The 16268-nt window shown below is 39.6% G+C and overlaps 1 protein-coding gene across 2 annotated transcripts; it reads right to left on the bottom strand.

Moving 5' to 3' along the window:
- Window positions 1–4421: 4421 nt before the first annotated feature.
- Window positions 4422–14055, bottom strand: cog8 (component of oligomeric golgi complex 8). Of its 2 annotated transcripts, XM_020523434.2 has the most exons (4): window positions 13464–14054; window positions 10153–10971; window positions 5937–6105; window positions 4422–5794 (listed from the first exon to the last, which is right to left on the bottom strand). In XM_020523434.2, the coding sequence occupies exons 1-4, from the start codon at window positions 14004–14006 to the stop codon at window positions 5493–5495; spliced, it is 1833 nt and encodes a 610-aa protein (XP_020379023.1). In that variant the 5' UTR covers window positions 14007–14054; the 3' UTR covers window positions 4422–5492. The 2 variants fall into 2 exon arrangements, with proteins under 2 accessions (XP_020379023.1, XP_048461600.1); XM_048605643.1 differs by lacking the exon at window positions 4422–5794 and having other exon boundaries at window positions 5941–6071; window positions 13464–14055.
- Between the last annotated feature and the right edge of the window lie 2213 nt (window positions 14056–16268).

Raw genomic sequence — 16268 nt, 5'->3', positions numbered from 1 at the left:
GTTTTTGGTTGAAACCTACTATGTTTGCAACTTCAGTATAAATAAATTTAATACATTCACTTTTTTTCTTGCTTTGCTTCATCAAGCTTTGTTTTTAAAAGTTTCCCCGAAGATGTATCTCAATTGCAACCAAACATACTTGTTTGTTCAGTAACTTCCAAAGTTTATCTCTTCATTGTGATTATTAAAATTTTAAATATTTAAAAGTAATGGTATAATAGTCCCATGATACAGTCATTTGAGAAATGTTGAATTAAGATATATTTAATTCTTTTGGGAAGGAGTGCAAATGTGCCGAAATTTGTTTAAAGTCTGCCGTAATAACCAACATTTTTGTACATAATGCAACAAAAGTTCAGTGCATAGTTTAATTGATGTAATATCAGAAAATGTTGAGGCTTTGCACAAGAGTAATCTCATATTTTGCAGCATGCCTCAGGGCCAGCATTTGTGGCCCATTCCTAATCTTCCTTGAACTGAGTGTTTTGCTAGGCAACTTCAGAAGAACAGTCAGTCAACATTGCAGTGGGTCTGGAGTTCACATGTAGGCCAGAGCTGTAAGGCTGCCAGTTTCCTTCCATAAAGAACTTGGTGAACCAGGTGCCTTTTACAGCATTCAAAGGCAGCTTCATGGTCACCATTACTGGTGTCTATTGGTTTTATAATCCATATTTTTATTAACTTAAATTCTAAAGCCTCCAATTGCTATGGTGAGATTTGAACCCATTTCTATAAAGCAATGGATTACTAGTCTAGTGACAATACCATCATTACATCATACTAAAGTACTATTGCTATGGTGGTCGTAAATGCAGCAGGTTAATTTAGCCCAAATATATTTTATATTTATACTTTGTGGTTCATGTTTCATGTGAAGGCAACAATTATTAAAGTGTACATTAAGGTTTGAGAGAGTTTTCAAACTAATTTAAGTACATCAGTGGAAAGAGTTAAATGCTGTTTTACATTTTTAAAAAAATCTCTTGTATTGTTGATTAAAACTAGATAAACATATTCAGTAATAATTATTGCATTGATTTTATTTATAGTCATTGTGGTGTTAATGTGGAGCTAAAGCTTTTTAACACTGCACCGTGAGTTGATACATAGATTTACTGCTCAGAATGGTGGGACTGGGTGGGTGGGGGGTTTAAAGATTAACAGATGCAACTATGTTAAGCTGAATTTAATCTGCTAAATTGTATTTCCAGTTTATCTTAAACATATTCATCATATGTGGGATAACAAGGTGTAGAGCTGGATGAACACAGCAGTCCAAGCAGCATCAGAGGAGCAGGAAAGCTGACATTTCGGGTCTAGACCCTTCTTCAGAAATGGGGGCGGGGAAGGGGATTCTGAAATAAATAGGGAGAGAAGGGGAAGCAGATAGAAGATAGGTGGAAAGGAGACAGACCGATCAAAGAGGCGGGGATAGAGCCAGTAAAGGTGAGTGTAGGTGGGGAGTTAGGGAGGGGATAGGTCAGTCCAAGGAGGACGGACAGGTCAAGGAGGCGGGATGAGGCTGGTAGGTAGAAGATGGGGGTGGGGCTGGAGTTGGGAGGAGTGGATAGGTGGGAGGAAGGACAGGTTATGGAGGCGGGGATGAGCTGGGCTGCTTTTGGGATGCGGTCGGGGAGGGGAGATTTAGAAGCTTGTGAAGTCCACATTGATACCATTAGGCTGCAGGGTTCCCAAGCAGAATATGAGGTGCTGTTCCTGCAACCTTCAGGTGACATCGTTGTGGCACTGCAGGAGGTCCAGGATGGACATGTTGCCCAAGGAGTGGGAGGGGGAGTTGAAATGGTTCGCGACTGGGAGGTGCAGTCGTTTGTCACGAACCGAGTGTATCGTTCCACAAAGCAGTCCCCAAGCCACCGCTTGGTTTCCCCGATGTAGAGGAGGCCACATCAGGAACAATGGATACAGTATACCACATTAGCAGATGTGCAGGTGAACATCATATGTGGGTTTTTTCCTCCCTTGCTTCATTGTGTTTACTTTTGTTTACAATTTGATAGTTGATTTCTCTTCTATTACTAACTTGCAAAATACGCTAAAATCCATATTTGTCTTTCAAACAATGAGAAATGCTGATAGACCAAGACCAACATTTTTGATGTGGGTAGGAAATTGAAGCCTCATTTTCAAAAGGAGTAACTCATTCTACCACAGATTCAGCAGCCTCACTTTTGCAATTGTATGATTGCATAGAATCATAGAAACCTGTCATTAGGGTCCATTGGGCGTATGCTGATTCTGAGTTATCCAATTAGTTCTACTAATCTCCTCTGCTCCTCCATGGCCCTGAAATATTGCTAAGTCAGTTCCCTTTTGAAAGTTGATAGTGAATCCACTCTCACCACCTTTTTGGGCACTGCATTCCGCATCATACCAGTTCAGTAAGAAAATATAACTCATTTTCAGCAAACTAGAGTTGATTCCCCCCCTAAGCCCAAGAGAGGGGACATAAGTTTACAGATTGTGGTTAAACACGTTTCTATTTCTGCTGCTAGCCCATAGCATCTCATGCATTCCTAGTTTTGAACACTACATCTGTTTGAAATCTGCCCCATTAAGCATAGTGGCAGTGCCATATCTTCAATGTGAAGATGAGACTTTTTCTGGACTAACTGTGCAGAGGTCATTTCTACAAGTTCTGTCATGGATAGATGCATCTGTGATAGATAAATTGATAAGGATGAGGTCAAGCAGATTCTTTCCTGTAGTTGGTTTCTTCACCATCTGCTGCAGACCCAGTCTAGGTGCTAGGAGCCTGTCAGTATTCTGCTCTGAATACTGTGACAGGCCATAATACTGGTCGGCATTACTGCCGAACTTAATACTATCCTCACCACACTTGATAGGTAGCAATAGTAATTAGGAAAGAAATTCCAAAATAATTCCACTGCCTACGTTTGGGATTTCTCATAATACTTGAATACAAACCAAAAGCCACCTTGATTTGTATGGCTCAATTCTAAAGAAATAGTGTTCTTTGGTACATGAATTCATATTTTACACTTCACTAAACCATCTTATCTAAAATAAGAAAGAGAGAGTATGAAGGGCAGTGTATTTGGATTTCCAAAAAGGAATCTGATAAGGTGCCACACAAGACAATACACTGGTATTGGGGAACAGCGGTATTGCATTAGCATGGATAGATGATTGGCTATTTAACAGGAAACAGTCAGGATAAATGTCAATGCTGGTGATTCAACTATTTTATCTCAAATCTGCTACAGAAAAGCAGATCCAACCCACAGTAACTCAATCTCTACCTCAGGGAGAGCAAAGAGGTTATTCCTGAAGCTGAGCCAGACAGACATATTTTGTTGGCACTAATTTGATGCACACTGACCCCTCCATCCAACTAACGCCAAGGAATCAGTTGCTACAGACATGTACACTTTTATAAGCACATTATAGTCACCCGCCTACACTTGACAGCTATCTCGCCAAACATTTCTTATTCATGTACTTATTTACATGTCTTTTAAACAGCGTAACTGTATCCGCATCCACTACTACCTCTGGAAGTTCATCCCACACATGAACCACTAAAACAAAATTGCCTCATTTTTAAAAAAATCTTTCTCCTCTCCCCTTAAAGATATGCCCCCTAGTCTTGAAAACCTCAACCTAAGGTGAATGGCAGGTGTATTTTCCTTATGATTTTATAAACCTCTGCCAGATCACCCCTCAACCTCCTACATTCCAGTAAGAAAAGTTCCAGCCTTTCTTTGTAACTCAAACCCTCCATTCCCAGCAACATCTTGGTAAATCTCTCCTGAACCCTCTCCAGCTTCATGATATCCTTCCTATAACAGGGAGGCCAAAACTGGACACAGTACTCCAGAAGAGACCTCCTCAACAACCTGTACAACCTCAACATAACATCCTAACTCTTATACTCAAAGGTCTGAGCAACGAAAGCAAGCATGCTAAACACCTTATGTGTGATGTAAACTTCAAAGAATTATGTACCTGAACTCATAGGTCTAAAAGTCCTGTGGTGGTAAATTCCAATTTTTTCCATCATGTTTAACCAGGAATCTCTCTTGCTTTTACCATGTATTGGCAAATATAGGAAAAATGTACAAATTTATAAACAACCTGTTGTTCATATTCTGAATGCAACTTTCTTGGCCATCAGGGTTTCCTTAGTCTTGACTGGGACCTAAACTGGAATCTTCTGGCTCAGAGACATGAGCAATACTCACTCAGTTATGAGCTTACATGCAACTGGGTGTTCAAAATTAACACAGCCTTTAACATGGTACAAAAATATTTACCTTTTTACGTGATTTTTGACAAGTTACATGAATTAACAAGTATTAATAACAACATTGGCTATTTATAAATTCATCTGGTTTTCCCAATCCACATGCGTTAAAAAGCATATACTTGCATGCTGCTCGTAAGTCAACTAGTCTTTAATTGATATAATAGGAAGTAAAATAGCCACATTTTGTACAATATTTATACCAAGGTAAATTACAAATCAGACAAAAGTTCGCTATTGCTAAGGACAGGACCTAAACGTTCATTTAATCTTACCCACTGACACCTTATGAAAAAATTCTTAGAAGCCCAGGAATAATTTTAGAACACTGCACCTTAGATTTGCTATTTACAATTCACAAAGGATGTTTACATTGATTAATATAATTTATCAAGTTTCACATATCCTGCAAATTTACAATGATTATTTACAAAATTAGCATACCTCAATTTCATAAACTCCACAACCCTTTTAGGTTTACAAAACTATTTCAGAATAGCCTTCCATGTTAATAGAGTGATAGCATCACACAACTAAAGTCTGTGAACACATTATCTTTCAAAAGTTATCAAAACATTCAACAGCATCCTAGTCCCTTAAACAGGCAGGATTTATGATGATCCCATATTTAGGAGACATTAAATAAAACTTAATTTGCTGTTTGTCAGACCTGTTTATTTCCAAGTGATTTTCTAATTCCTGGATTAAACTTGGAATAATCAGGTGTTGTAACAAACTTTTTAGCGACCAATTCAGTCCGTGGTTGCCCTCAGCAGTAAATATTAACATGGATTTGCCAACAATTTAAGAACGTCATCAAGCTAATAAAATAGAACAAGAGTGTGGTGTGTCAATATTGAAAACAGTATCATTGTTAAGAGACAACCATTTGTTCTTTCCTCAATTCTCATTTATACTATCCGCTTTGGGAAAACTATATTAAGTTAATAAAACATGAAATATTAACAAGTTTAAATAAAGGAACTGCACTAACAAAAAGTAGAACTTACCTTGGTTGACTGTGTCAAGTTTTTTTTTTATTACAATATATTCTCCATTTTAGGATGAACTAAATCCAAAGAATCTAATTTTTCAATATTAACCTTAGGGAAAAGAAATCAATCATTTATGCAGTTCAGTCCACTGTTTGGAATAAGTGATAGGAAGCCCATGTACACATAACCACATTTGCTAAATTAAAAACATGCTACAGTCCAGCTTGCTGTGAGTCACCTTCTGTTGCCTGGCCATCCATATTTAATGGGTCTGGTTTCATTTCCTCCGTTGTTTCATTTGACACAGATGAAAGCAATGTTGGTGGATATTGTTCACTTCGTGTATCTAATCCAGAGCTGTCTAAGGTATGTTCCACTGGCAAGAGTTGAATGGAACTGTTTGGTGGAATTATAATTTCCTTTTTAGGTAGGAGAAAATCAAGCATTTCTAGAATAACACTTGTGTTAATGCACCCAATGGAGCCATATTTATGAAGGTGAGTAGGAGGAATACCTGTGAAACATTAAAAAAAAACATAAATTTTTGAGTCAGGAGTGGGCTGTGGTTCAACTGAGTTTATTCAACATCAATAAAAAATAATACGTTTACACTAAGTAAGTGGTGACTGCAGCATGAGCAGTAGCTGAGTACATACCTAAAATCTGCGCTACTTGTGCAGGTGGAAAAAGAACCTGCAAGCATCGGTTCAGATAAGGCACTAAGTCTTCAGTAAACGTAATGCAGAACTGGACAAACAGCTCCCGTTCTTTCACACTGAAGGCAGTTTCCTCTGCTCGATGAAAACTGAGAATTAATTTTGTAACCTACAAAGAAAATCTCAATTAGAAAAACATACATTTTCTGAAAATTTGCTCAGCATTGAACATTTCTGCAAAGAAAGTTAGAGGTGTAGACTTCTCCAGATCTGTCACTGTTATCACTCATAACTCATTTTGGAGAACTACTGAACAAGTCTAGTAATTCAATTCCTTCTTTCTCTTACCACAGTGTGATTTTTTGCACAACTATTCTCAAAAACCATTTTTGACTAACTATTCTGAAAAATCTAATATTGATCACTTTTGATGATCTTATGGCATTCATTCCTTAGGCACTGGTCATTCCACTAGTACGCCACTGAGCACAGAATTATTTTGAGATAGGAGGAGGTCTTTCAGTCCATCACTTTCACGCTGGCTCGGTAGAGCACTGCCATTAGTTCCATTCCCTTACCCTCTATAAATTTATTCCCATTACTGCCCATAAAAATCAGTCAGTCACTAGCTCAGCTTCCAATACCTTCATAGTGAGTAAGTTCTAAATCATTCACAACTGTGATAAAATCTGTGGTCAAAGTTTGTAACTTATCTTGAAATGGACTCCAACCGGATAAGAAACCAGAGAGCAAAGAAACTGACTCAGTTTCTCAAGAAACAAAAACTGAAACTACAGCTAGAAACCAAAACTTCCGAGACTGAACCTGATCAAAAGGACACCAATCAATCCAAGCTCAGTTGAAGCTAATTAGTCCAATAGGGCAGTACAGACAAACTGAAGGTGGCAGGGGCTAGATACAGAAGTTGAGAATAACAAAATGCATAGGTTCTGTGGCTGTTTCTGTTACTTGAAGGTAACATTGGTGGGTCTATGCCATCCAAACTGAATTAAGGAACTTAAGTAGATGTGCCAGTTTCGGTGAAGACTGTGGTCATGGCTGGTTGTGTGCTGTGTCAGCTGGGGATCAGATTAGCTCCAAAGGAGAATGGCTGAAATTCTTCATGAGGACAACAGGGTCAGATTGATAATCTTTATGTCGTATGACTGCTATACCAATTTGTAGGAGCTGCCTTAATCATAACTGTTATTTTGTGTGTAATTTAGAGTTTATAATTGACTGTAGTCTGCCTGTTAAGTTAAAAATGCATTAAGTGATTCTGAATTTGAGATCCACTTGCATATTTTGCCCAAAAGCTTAAAGGAATGTCCCCTAGACCTTGCTCATTCAGCTAATGGCAACACTTTTCTCTGTCTACCTTATCTAAAGCTGTCAAAATCTTGCACACCTCTTTCAACTCTCTCCCTCAATCTCGTTAGCTCCCAAGGAAAGAGAACCCAGTATGTCTGACATAACCTTTTAGCTAAAATCCCTCATCACTCAAATCATTTTGGTAAATCTCCTTGGAACACCTCTTCCTCCTCAAGTGGTTCAGAAATTTTAGCATGTCCATAAGGACCCTCACCAACTTCTAAGGATGCACCATTGAAAGCATACTGTCCAGGTGCATAATGGCCTGGTATGGCAACTGCTCTGCCCAGGACCGTAAGAAACTACAGAAGGTGGTGTTCACAGCCCAGACCATCACGGCAGCCCACCTTCCATCTGTGGACTCCACGGATGGAGCTGCAGGAAGGCTGCCAACAAAGATCCATCACACCCTGGTAATGATCTCCTACAACCACTTCCGTCAGGCAGAAGATACAGAAGCCTGAACCATGCACAAGCAGACTCAGGAACAGTTTCTCCCCAGCCGTTATTAGACTGATGAACAGATTCTCTAGCCTCAAATAATGTTGTTTTTCTTAACGTTGATCTCGCCTAGCACAAACCCTGTGCAATGTAACCTGTATGCCTCTAAGTCTTTTGATCTGTACATCCTTGCTTGCTATGATCTGCCTGTACTGCTTGTAAACAAAGCTTTTCACTGTATTTTGGTACATGTGACAATAAATCAATGAACTTTCTTAAAGATCTTCATAGCCTTCTTGAAGCACAGTGACTGGAACTGGATGCAATACATAAGCTGTGTTCTAACCATGGTTTTAACAGGTTTTTTAAAAATAACTTCTAGCTTTGTACTCAATGCCTCAATTTCTGAAGCCTAATATCCCATTTGCTTTACTCACTGCTTTTTCAATAAGTCCTACTTTAGTATTCTCTGTCCCAACACTCTTTTAGGACTACACTTTCAGTCTATATTGCTTCTGCCAAAATTGCATCAACTCACATTTCTGTGTATTAAAATCCATCTGCAACTTGTTTGCACGTTCTGATAGTCCGAACAGTCAATTGGTATCATTTGCACCATCAGCTATATTCCAAGTTTAGAATGATCAAATTTTGAAATTTTACTTCATATTCCAAAATCATCTAGTTCCAGCTTCCTTCTTTGAACTAATCCTTCATCCAAATTACAGGGTAATTCTGCTACAACATGTGTTCCGGCAATGCAAATTGGCTATTTCTAAAACGCAAATGTGTATTGGCTGTAACGTGATTCCTTCAAGTACGTGTCAACATTGCGGGCTTTGTCAAAGGAAAATTTCTTTTTGATCCTTGCAGATGATGTAAATGTTCAAAGTAAGTCATAATGAGCTCATTTCAAAAAGGTAATTGTCATAAACCTCAAATATAATATCACAGAGAACAATTGTCTTATTAGGAATATATGTGAAATCTTATTTTGACGAGTTTTTGCTGAACACAAATTTAAAAAACGGAAGTATAGTTTAAAATAATATAGGTGCTGTTAAAACATGCACCTGTGTGTAGTATTTTTGCCTAGATTTTACATCTTTAATATGAAAGAACTTTTGAACTTGCTCACGTAAATCATTTATACCATAAGTTCCCTGTGTTACAACCTGCTCTTTTCCAGCACTATTTTGAATACAATTTACTCAGGTTTATAACACATTTTAATCCTACAATTAAATTCAATGTCAATGGGCTACACAGGAAAGAAAGGTCAGATTCCTCTGCTTCACTTATGTGAAAATCTATCCAGAAGTCCGTGCCGATGGAATGTCAGGTCACATGAGATCAGCAATGGGCTAGGCTGTGATGCAGACTGCGTTTCAGGTGAATAGATTTTATTTGATTGTAAGTGTCAAGGCTCACACAAGTGACAGGCATGGCGCCAAAACTTACAAAAGAGTGGTAAGGAAGAATTTTGAGTGATTGAGTGATATTTTTTGGTGGTCTGCCCCTAATCCCACCTTTCCATTGGCCCCGTTATTTCTATAGCATGATTTTTTATGACGCGATGTTGTGCTGGAACGCTACTATCACGTTATAGCAGAACCCCCTGTAGTGTATTACCCTCTACTCCATTGGTCGTCATCTTTCATCTTAATGTTTTGGGCAGTACCTTATCAAATGTTTCTTGAAAATCCAAATATACTACATCTACTGGTTCCCCTTTATACTGCTAGTTACATCCTTAACTTTGTCAAAAATATTCCTTTCGTGAAACCATATGACTCTATCAGATCATATTATGACCTAAATGCACTGTTAAGACTTTCTTAACAATAAAAAGCCTTAACAACAGACTCCAGTCTTTTACTCAACAGCTGTCAAATCAACTGACCTATACTTGCCCGTTTCCTCCCTCTTTGTGAGGCTTTTTAGGATGTGACAAATTTTAGGAGCAATGTCGTTGATAGACAAGATGTCAACACTATATAGCAGATACAACAACTTCAAAGTCTTTTCTTGTGGCAATAATAACCCTTTGAAGGATATGCGATTTCCATTCTTAGAATACCATGTATCATCTGCATTGCTATATAAGCAAAAACTAAATTAAATATGGGAAAACAGTACTCTCAAGTTCAAACTATGTGATTATCTGCATATTTTTGTGGAAATTGTACAAATTTAACCTCATCTTTTTCCCCCTTTTATAACATATGTCCAGGAAAATGGTAAATGTTGGCAAGGTGTGGTAAGATTACAGCGAAACAAGTATAATAATGAAGGAAATGTGAATTTAGTACTTCTAATGAATTCAAACTGTAAGAAGACAGCTGTGTGTATTTCTAAAATTTCTTCATTAAAGCTTTTAATGTGGTAATAACAGCTAAAATACCTTCACAAGTGCATCTTCCAAGCACACGGTTACTTCCTGAGCCAGTGCTATGGGACAACAGAGGCGAAGATCATTAAAGGCTGCCAAATTGTTATTTAGAAAACATGCCAGTGGAGGGAAGTCCAGAAGTACCATTGGAGGTTGCAGAGTGCCTGGCTGATTAGTTGGTAGAGGAACAGGGATTGTGCTGCCTAATATTGGTGGTGCAGAGGTTAACGTGTACAGATTCATGTCTTCCTGAAACTTCTCCACAGCATCCTGAATTGCTTTCTCAAAAGTATTCATAGCAACTTTTTGAAACATAGGAGCAAGCTGTCCTCGAAAATCTGCTCCCACACGACTGAAAGAAAGCCCAAAATACATACATTGGCCCAGCAACGAATCCAAGCGGCCACCCACACCTTTCTGGAGATCAGATTCCAGAGTCTGCAGAAATTCAGAAACCTTTTGCACCACCCAGCCATGGAAAATAGCACTTTCATTCACAGTGTGGTCACTGGAAAGCAATAAAGGATCTTCATCTGAGAAAATAGCACGATACTGAGTGATAATATCAAACAGATGGACGCGGCAAGCTTCAATTGTTTTAGTTATGTGAAAATAAGGATCACTGTCCATTATGGAGCCAAGCATAGATTTCAACCAGGCATCTCGAGCTTGAAGAAACTTTATTCTTAATTCCGCTTCAGTGAATACATCCATTCTTCTCAAGTACCCTATGACCCGTAAACACGCTGGAAGTTGGATATTGGTACGTAGCTGTTGGATAAGCTGGTTTAACATCAACTGAGCTGAAGAACGCACTTCATTCACTATTCCCTGCATGAGAAAAATGATAGCCAATACATTAAAAAGTTTCACAGATTTAAATTAGAAAGAACTATATGTTTATTTGCATTTCCCCATAACCAAAGATGAGAAGATAAACCAAAATGCACAAATTGAGTGGAGTAATGAATATATCTTTTAGATAGCACTTTTATTGCATTAAAAAGAACTTAAAATTACAGCTACTCACAACAACCCAGTTATTTCCATTATTACCACAAGGGCAATAAGGAGTGAGCAATAAATGATGGCCTTGTCATCAATATTCACATCAAAGCCACATTTGACCAAGAGAGACATCAAGGAAACCTAGCATAATTACAGTCAATGTAAATCAAAGGAAAACTCTCTGCTGGTTGGAGTTAACACAAAGGAATATGGTTATGTACATCTATCTATCTCAGCTCCAGGACATATCTGTGGAAGTTCCTCAGAGTAGTATCCTTGGCTCTAACACTGCAGCTACTTCATCAATGCCCTTTCCTCCTTCATAAGGACTCGCTTAAGACTTAGCACGTAAAGTTAAAGTGCATGGGATTGAGGGTAGTGTACGGACATGGATAGAGAACTAGCTGACAGACAAGAAACAAAACAGTAGAAATAACTGGGTCATTTTCTGAGTGGCATACAGTGACCAGTGGGATATCACAGGTATCAGTGCTTGGACCCCAGCTATTCAAAATAGCTATTAACGATTTAACGAGGGAATTAAATGTAATATCTCTACGTTTGCAGACGACACAAAGCTGGGTGGGAGGGTGAAATGTGAGGAGGATGACCGAGTTGAGCGAGTAGCTGTAATTTTCAGATACTGACACAATCCATGTCTACATATATCAAAACCTGGACAATATCCAGGCTTGGGTTGACAAGTGGCAACTAACATTTGCCACACAAGCGTGAGGCAATGACTATCTCCAAAGAGACAGAATCCAACCATTGTTCTTGACATTCGATGCCATTACGATCTCTGAATCCTATAATACTAACATCTTAGGGGGTTACCATTGACTAAAACTGAACTAATTATATAAATACAATGACAACACATCCTCAAAACCTTTACACCCTCTATTACTGACACACAACAGCAGCAGTACTAGTCACCTACAAAATACACTGCAGAAATTCACCAAGGTTCCTTAAACAGAACTTTCCAAACCCGTAACATGTGCAACTATGTCACTGTTCCTTCAAAATCCTAGAACTTCCTCCTCATCATCTCTATGCATATAAATGGTCTGCAGCAGTTCAAGAAACCAGCTCACCACAACCAACTGAGGATGGCAAGAAATACTAGACCACATCCTATTTTTAAATAACTATTTTTGGCATTTTGTGCTTTTGGTTCAGATTTCCAATATCTGCAGTACAATATTTTCTCTTGTGTGCCTACTTTTTGAGTCATAGAGTTATACAGCATGGAAACAGACCCTTTGGTCCAACTCCCCCATACTGACCAGATATCCTAAACTGATCTAGTCCCATTTGCCAGAATTTGGCCCATATCCCTCTAAACCCCTCCTATTCATCTACCCATCCAGACGCCACTTAAATGTTGTAATTGTGTCAGCCTCCACCACTTCCTCTGGAAGCTCATTCAGTACACACATCACCCTCTGTATGAAAATGTTGCCCCTTATGTCCCTTTTAAATCTTTCCCCTCTCATCTTAAACCTATGCCCTCCAGTTTTGCACTCCCCTACCCTGGGAAAAAGACCTTATGTTATAGTATGAAGAAATATACAACATTCAGAACACTTTGAAACCAATTCTAGCTTGTGGCTGATACTGAAGAAAGACATTCATAAAGGTAGACAAAGAGAGGCTGAAAGAACACAGCAGGCCAAGCAGCATGTGGAGGAAAGGAGCAGTCAACGTTTCGGGTATTGCCCTTCTTCAGGGTTGGATGTGGGGGTAGGGGGAACAACACTTCATCTTCTGCCTGGGCACCATACAGTCCAGAGGACAATACCCGAAATGCTGACAGCTCCTTTCCTCCAGATGCTGCCTGGCCTGTTGTGTTCTTCCAGCCTTCTGTTTGTCTATCTTGGATTCCAGCATCTGCAATTTTTTTGTCTCTAAAGACATTCACTAGGACTGTAACACCTGTATCACAGGAATAAAGCAATGTAATCTCCACAGTGGGAATCAGAAAATGCAACCAGAAAGTTCTGGAGAAACTCAGCAGGTCTGGCAGCAACTGTGGAGAGGGAAATAAAACGTTTTGACTCTCCTTCAGAAGTCCTGAAGGGGAGTCATATCAGAGTCAAAATATTAATTCTGATTTCTTCCCACAGATGCTACCAGACCTGCTGAGTTCCTCTAGCAATTTCTGTTCTGAATTCCAGTTCTGAAGAAGGCTTACTGGACCTGAAACGTTAACACTGCTTTCTCTACACAGATGCGGCCAGACCTGCTTATGTTTCTCCAGCAATGTCTGTTTTTGTTTGATTTTCTGCGGCCCTTTCTGTTTTTTATACCTGTATCACGGGTATGGACGAGTGTTTCTTCTCCAGCCTCTTCACGTAAGCGGTCAGCTCGAGAGCCTCCTCGTAGTAGCCGTTCCTGACACAGGTATCCATGAGCTGAGGGATCTCCAGGATCTCCAGGATCTCAGTGTGGCGGTTGAGGGTCAGGCTGTTCATCCTCCTGCTGGCGCCGGTCTCCTCCGTCTCTCGGATGAACTGCCTGCATTTCTCGCTCAGGCCGGGCAGCTTGTCCAGGAGGCTGGAGACATGCTTCTCCACCAGGCCGAAGTCGCGGTAGATCTCCTTGGTGCACTCGGCCGTTTTGATGAAGGTCTTATAGTTGGAGAAGGCCAGTTGCTGGGTCTGCTGCAGGATCTGGGCCCTCTCCTCCGCCAGCCTCTCGGGCTCCCGGTTCAGCTTGTCCACACCGTACGAGCTCAGCTCTGACAGGTACAGCGTGAAATCCGCATTCTCCCTCCAGTTCTCCGGGAAACAATCCCTGAAAATTGACGCCAGGATACTCTCATCCTCCACGTCGATGCCCAGCGCCGCCATCTTGGTGACTGGCTTCACTTCCGGTTCCGACAACAACAAACAGGCGCTTCGTCAGCTCAGGTCTGCTAAATGTCACCGCAGCAATGATGTGCATTGATATAACACGCAATTTTGGGAGCAGTAAAGTCGTACAGAATCACAGTCAATCAGCTCCTGGTGACCTGGGTTTATTGATATCGGATGGTTTTGGCCTTAGAGTGCTCTACTCTTCTTCACTTTAGCACAATGTAATCTTACAGTGCTCCTGGATACAGCTTTGATTTTAATGTCTCATCCAAAAACACAGCAGCATTCCCCTCAATTTAAAAAAAAGGTGAAGTCGCTGTAGTCTTACCAGACCACAGGATTGCCGTTTTCATTAGAGGGGGACGACTGATGGTGGTTTAACCGAAGGGTCACCACACTTAAACCAAGGGGAGACGTTAAGAATCATTCATGGCAACCTTAGTTAGTGCAGGAATTAAACCTATGTTGTTGTCATTACTCTGCATCACAAACAAGTTGTCCAAGTCAACTGAACTGCACCCCCTCAATACCACAATGCTGGCTGAAACTGTATGCCCAAAGCTGGATGGTGTGGGTTTTGAACACAACTTCCCAAATTAGAGGTGAGAATGTTACCCTTACAGGGAGCCAAGGCTGACATCAGAAAGCATTACAACACCCCGTATAAATCGTCAAACACAGTCATTTTGTTGTAGTTTAAATCTAGTTTGATTTCTGATATCATACAATAAAAAGATTGGCTATTCTGTGACTAAAAATGTGTTTACAGATAAACTGTCTAATCTTATTTACTTACACTGTTTAATGGAAAAATTCAGGAGTTGTTGATGTTCTGCAAAATCTGCATTTACTGAACAGGTCACTAGTAGCCCTTTCCAAATCTGCTAAAAGGACTGGCAAGCGAAAAAAAATCAAATAAAAATGTAATTAAACAGAACAATTGCAAATGACAAGAAGAAGTAAAGTTAAATAAATCTACGCAAACAGAAAAATATTTTCTCTCCTTCCCTAAAGTGTGTGTGTGTTTTGGATAATTTAGAGGGATAAATATTTATACTTACATATTATTGACTGTGTATTAAACAGATATTGCATGTTAATTTAACTTTTTTGTTTGGATAATAAACAAATAATTGCATTTATTAAAAAAAGTCTGGTTGCTGGATCTTTTTATTTAAAACCTAATATGGATAGGGTATTTATTTGGCCATGCTGGTAATTGGAAAGAGTATTTTTATGTTATGTGCCACAGTGGATTAGAGTGACAGTACACTGCTCCAGCTTGTTCTTAAGAGTTGTTTAAAAAAAAGACAAGGGTATCAATTCTGGGATGGTTATTGTTCACGATACATACAAACAATATAGAAGAAAATGTGGTGGAATGATAAGTAAGTTTGTGATGATACAAGATTGGTGGGATGGTTTCCAGTGAGAAAATCGATCTCAGGTTACTGGAGGACATTGACAGAATAGTCAGATGGGCAGATCAGTGGCAGATAAAATATACCACTGAAAAGTATGAGGTGATGAAAGTTTAGAAGAAGTAACAAGACAAGAGAGTGCTAATGACTGGCAATACACTGGAAAGCTCAGAGGAGCAAAGGGATCTTGGGATGCTTGTCTGCACATCCGTGAAGGTAGTTTATAATGTTAATAGAGTAGTTAAGAGACATTTGCCTTTATCAATCACAGCATAGCTTATCAGAACAGGGAGGTTATGTTAGACCTGTACAAAACTTTAGTCATCACACTGAAGGAAGGATTTGAATGCACTGGAGGGGGTACAGAGGAGATTCGTCAGGATGTTGCCTGGGATGGGGTATTTTAGCCATGAAGGGAGGCTAGATAAGCTCAGGTTGTTTTCTTTAGAGCAGAGAAGGCTGAGAATGGACCTGATAGAAATGTATAAGATTATGAGGGGCATGGACAGGGTGGATAGAATGCAGCTGTTTACCTTAGTCAAAGGGTCAATAACAAGGGGTTTTAATTTCAAGGTGAAAGGCAGGAGGCTTAAAGGGAATTTGAAGAAAAAACGTTTCACCTGGAAGGTGGTGGGAATCTGGAATATGTTACCTGGGAAGGTCATTGAGGTGGGTAACCTCCCAAACTTTCAAATGTACTTGGATGAACACTTCAAGTGTCATAGCATTCAAGGCTATGAACCAAGTGCTGTGAAACTGGTGTAGATTTAGAGTAAACAAGGTGTAGAGCTGGATGAACACAGCAGGCCAAGCAGCATCATAGGAGCAGGAAGGC

Source organism: Rhincodon typus, chromosome 15 (assembly GCF_021869965.1).
Source record: "Rhincodon typus isolate 14 chromosome 15, sRhiTyp1.1, whole genome shotgun sequence".
NCBI classification, from domain to species: domain Eukaryota; kingdom Metazoa; phylum Chordata; class Chondrichthyes; order Orectolobiformes; family Rhincodontidae; genus Rhincodon; species Rhincodon typus.
This window is presented reverse-complemented; position numbering and strand designations above follow the sequence as displayed.

Coding starts and splice junctions, on each gene's coding strand:
- cog8 (XM_020523434.2), bottom strand. CDS start 14,006: ATGGCGGCGCTGGGCATCGACGTGGAGGATGAGAGTATCCTGGCGTCA. Junction 10,972..13,463: donor CGTCCATACCCGTGATACAG/GTATAAAAAACA, acceptor TTTCTCATGCAG/GGAATAGTGAATGAAGTGCG. Junction 5,795..5,936: donor ACAAGTAGCGCAGATTTTAG/GTATGTACTCAG, acceptor AATGTTTCACAG/GTATTCCTCCTACTCACCTT.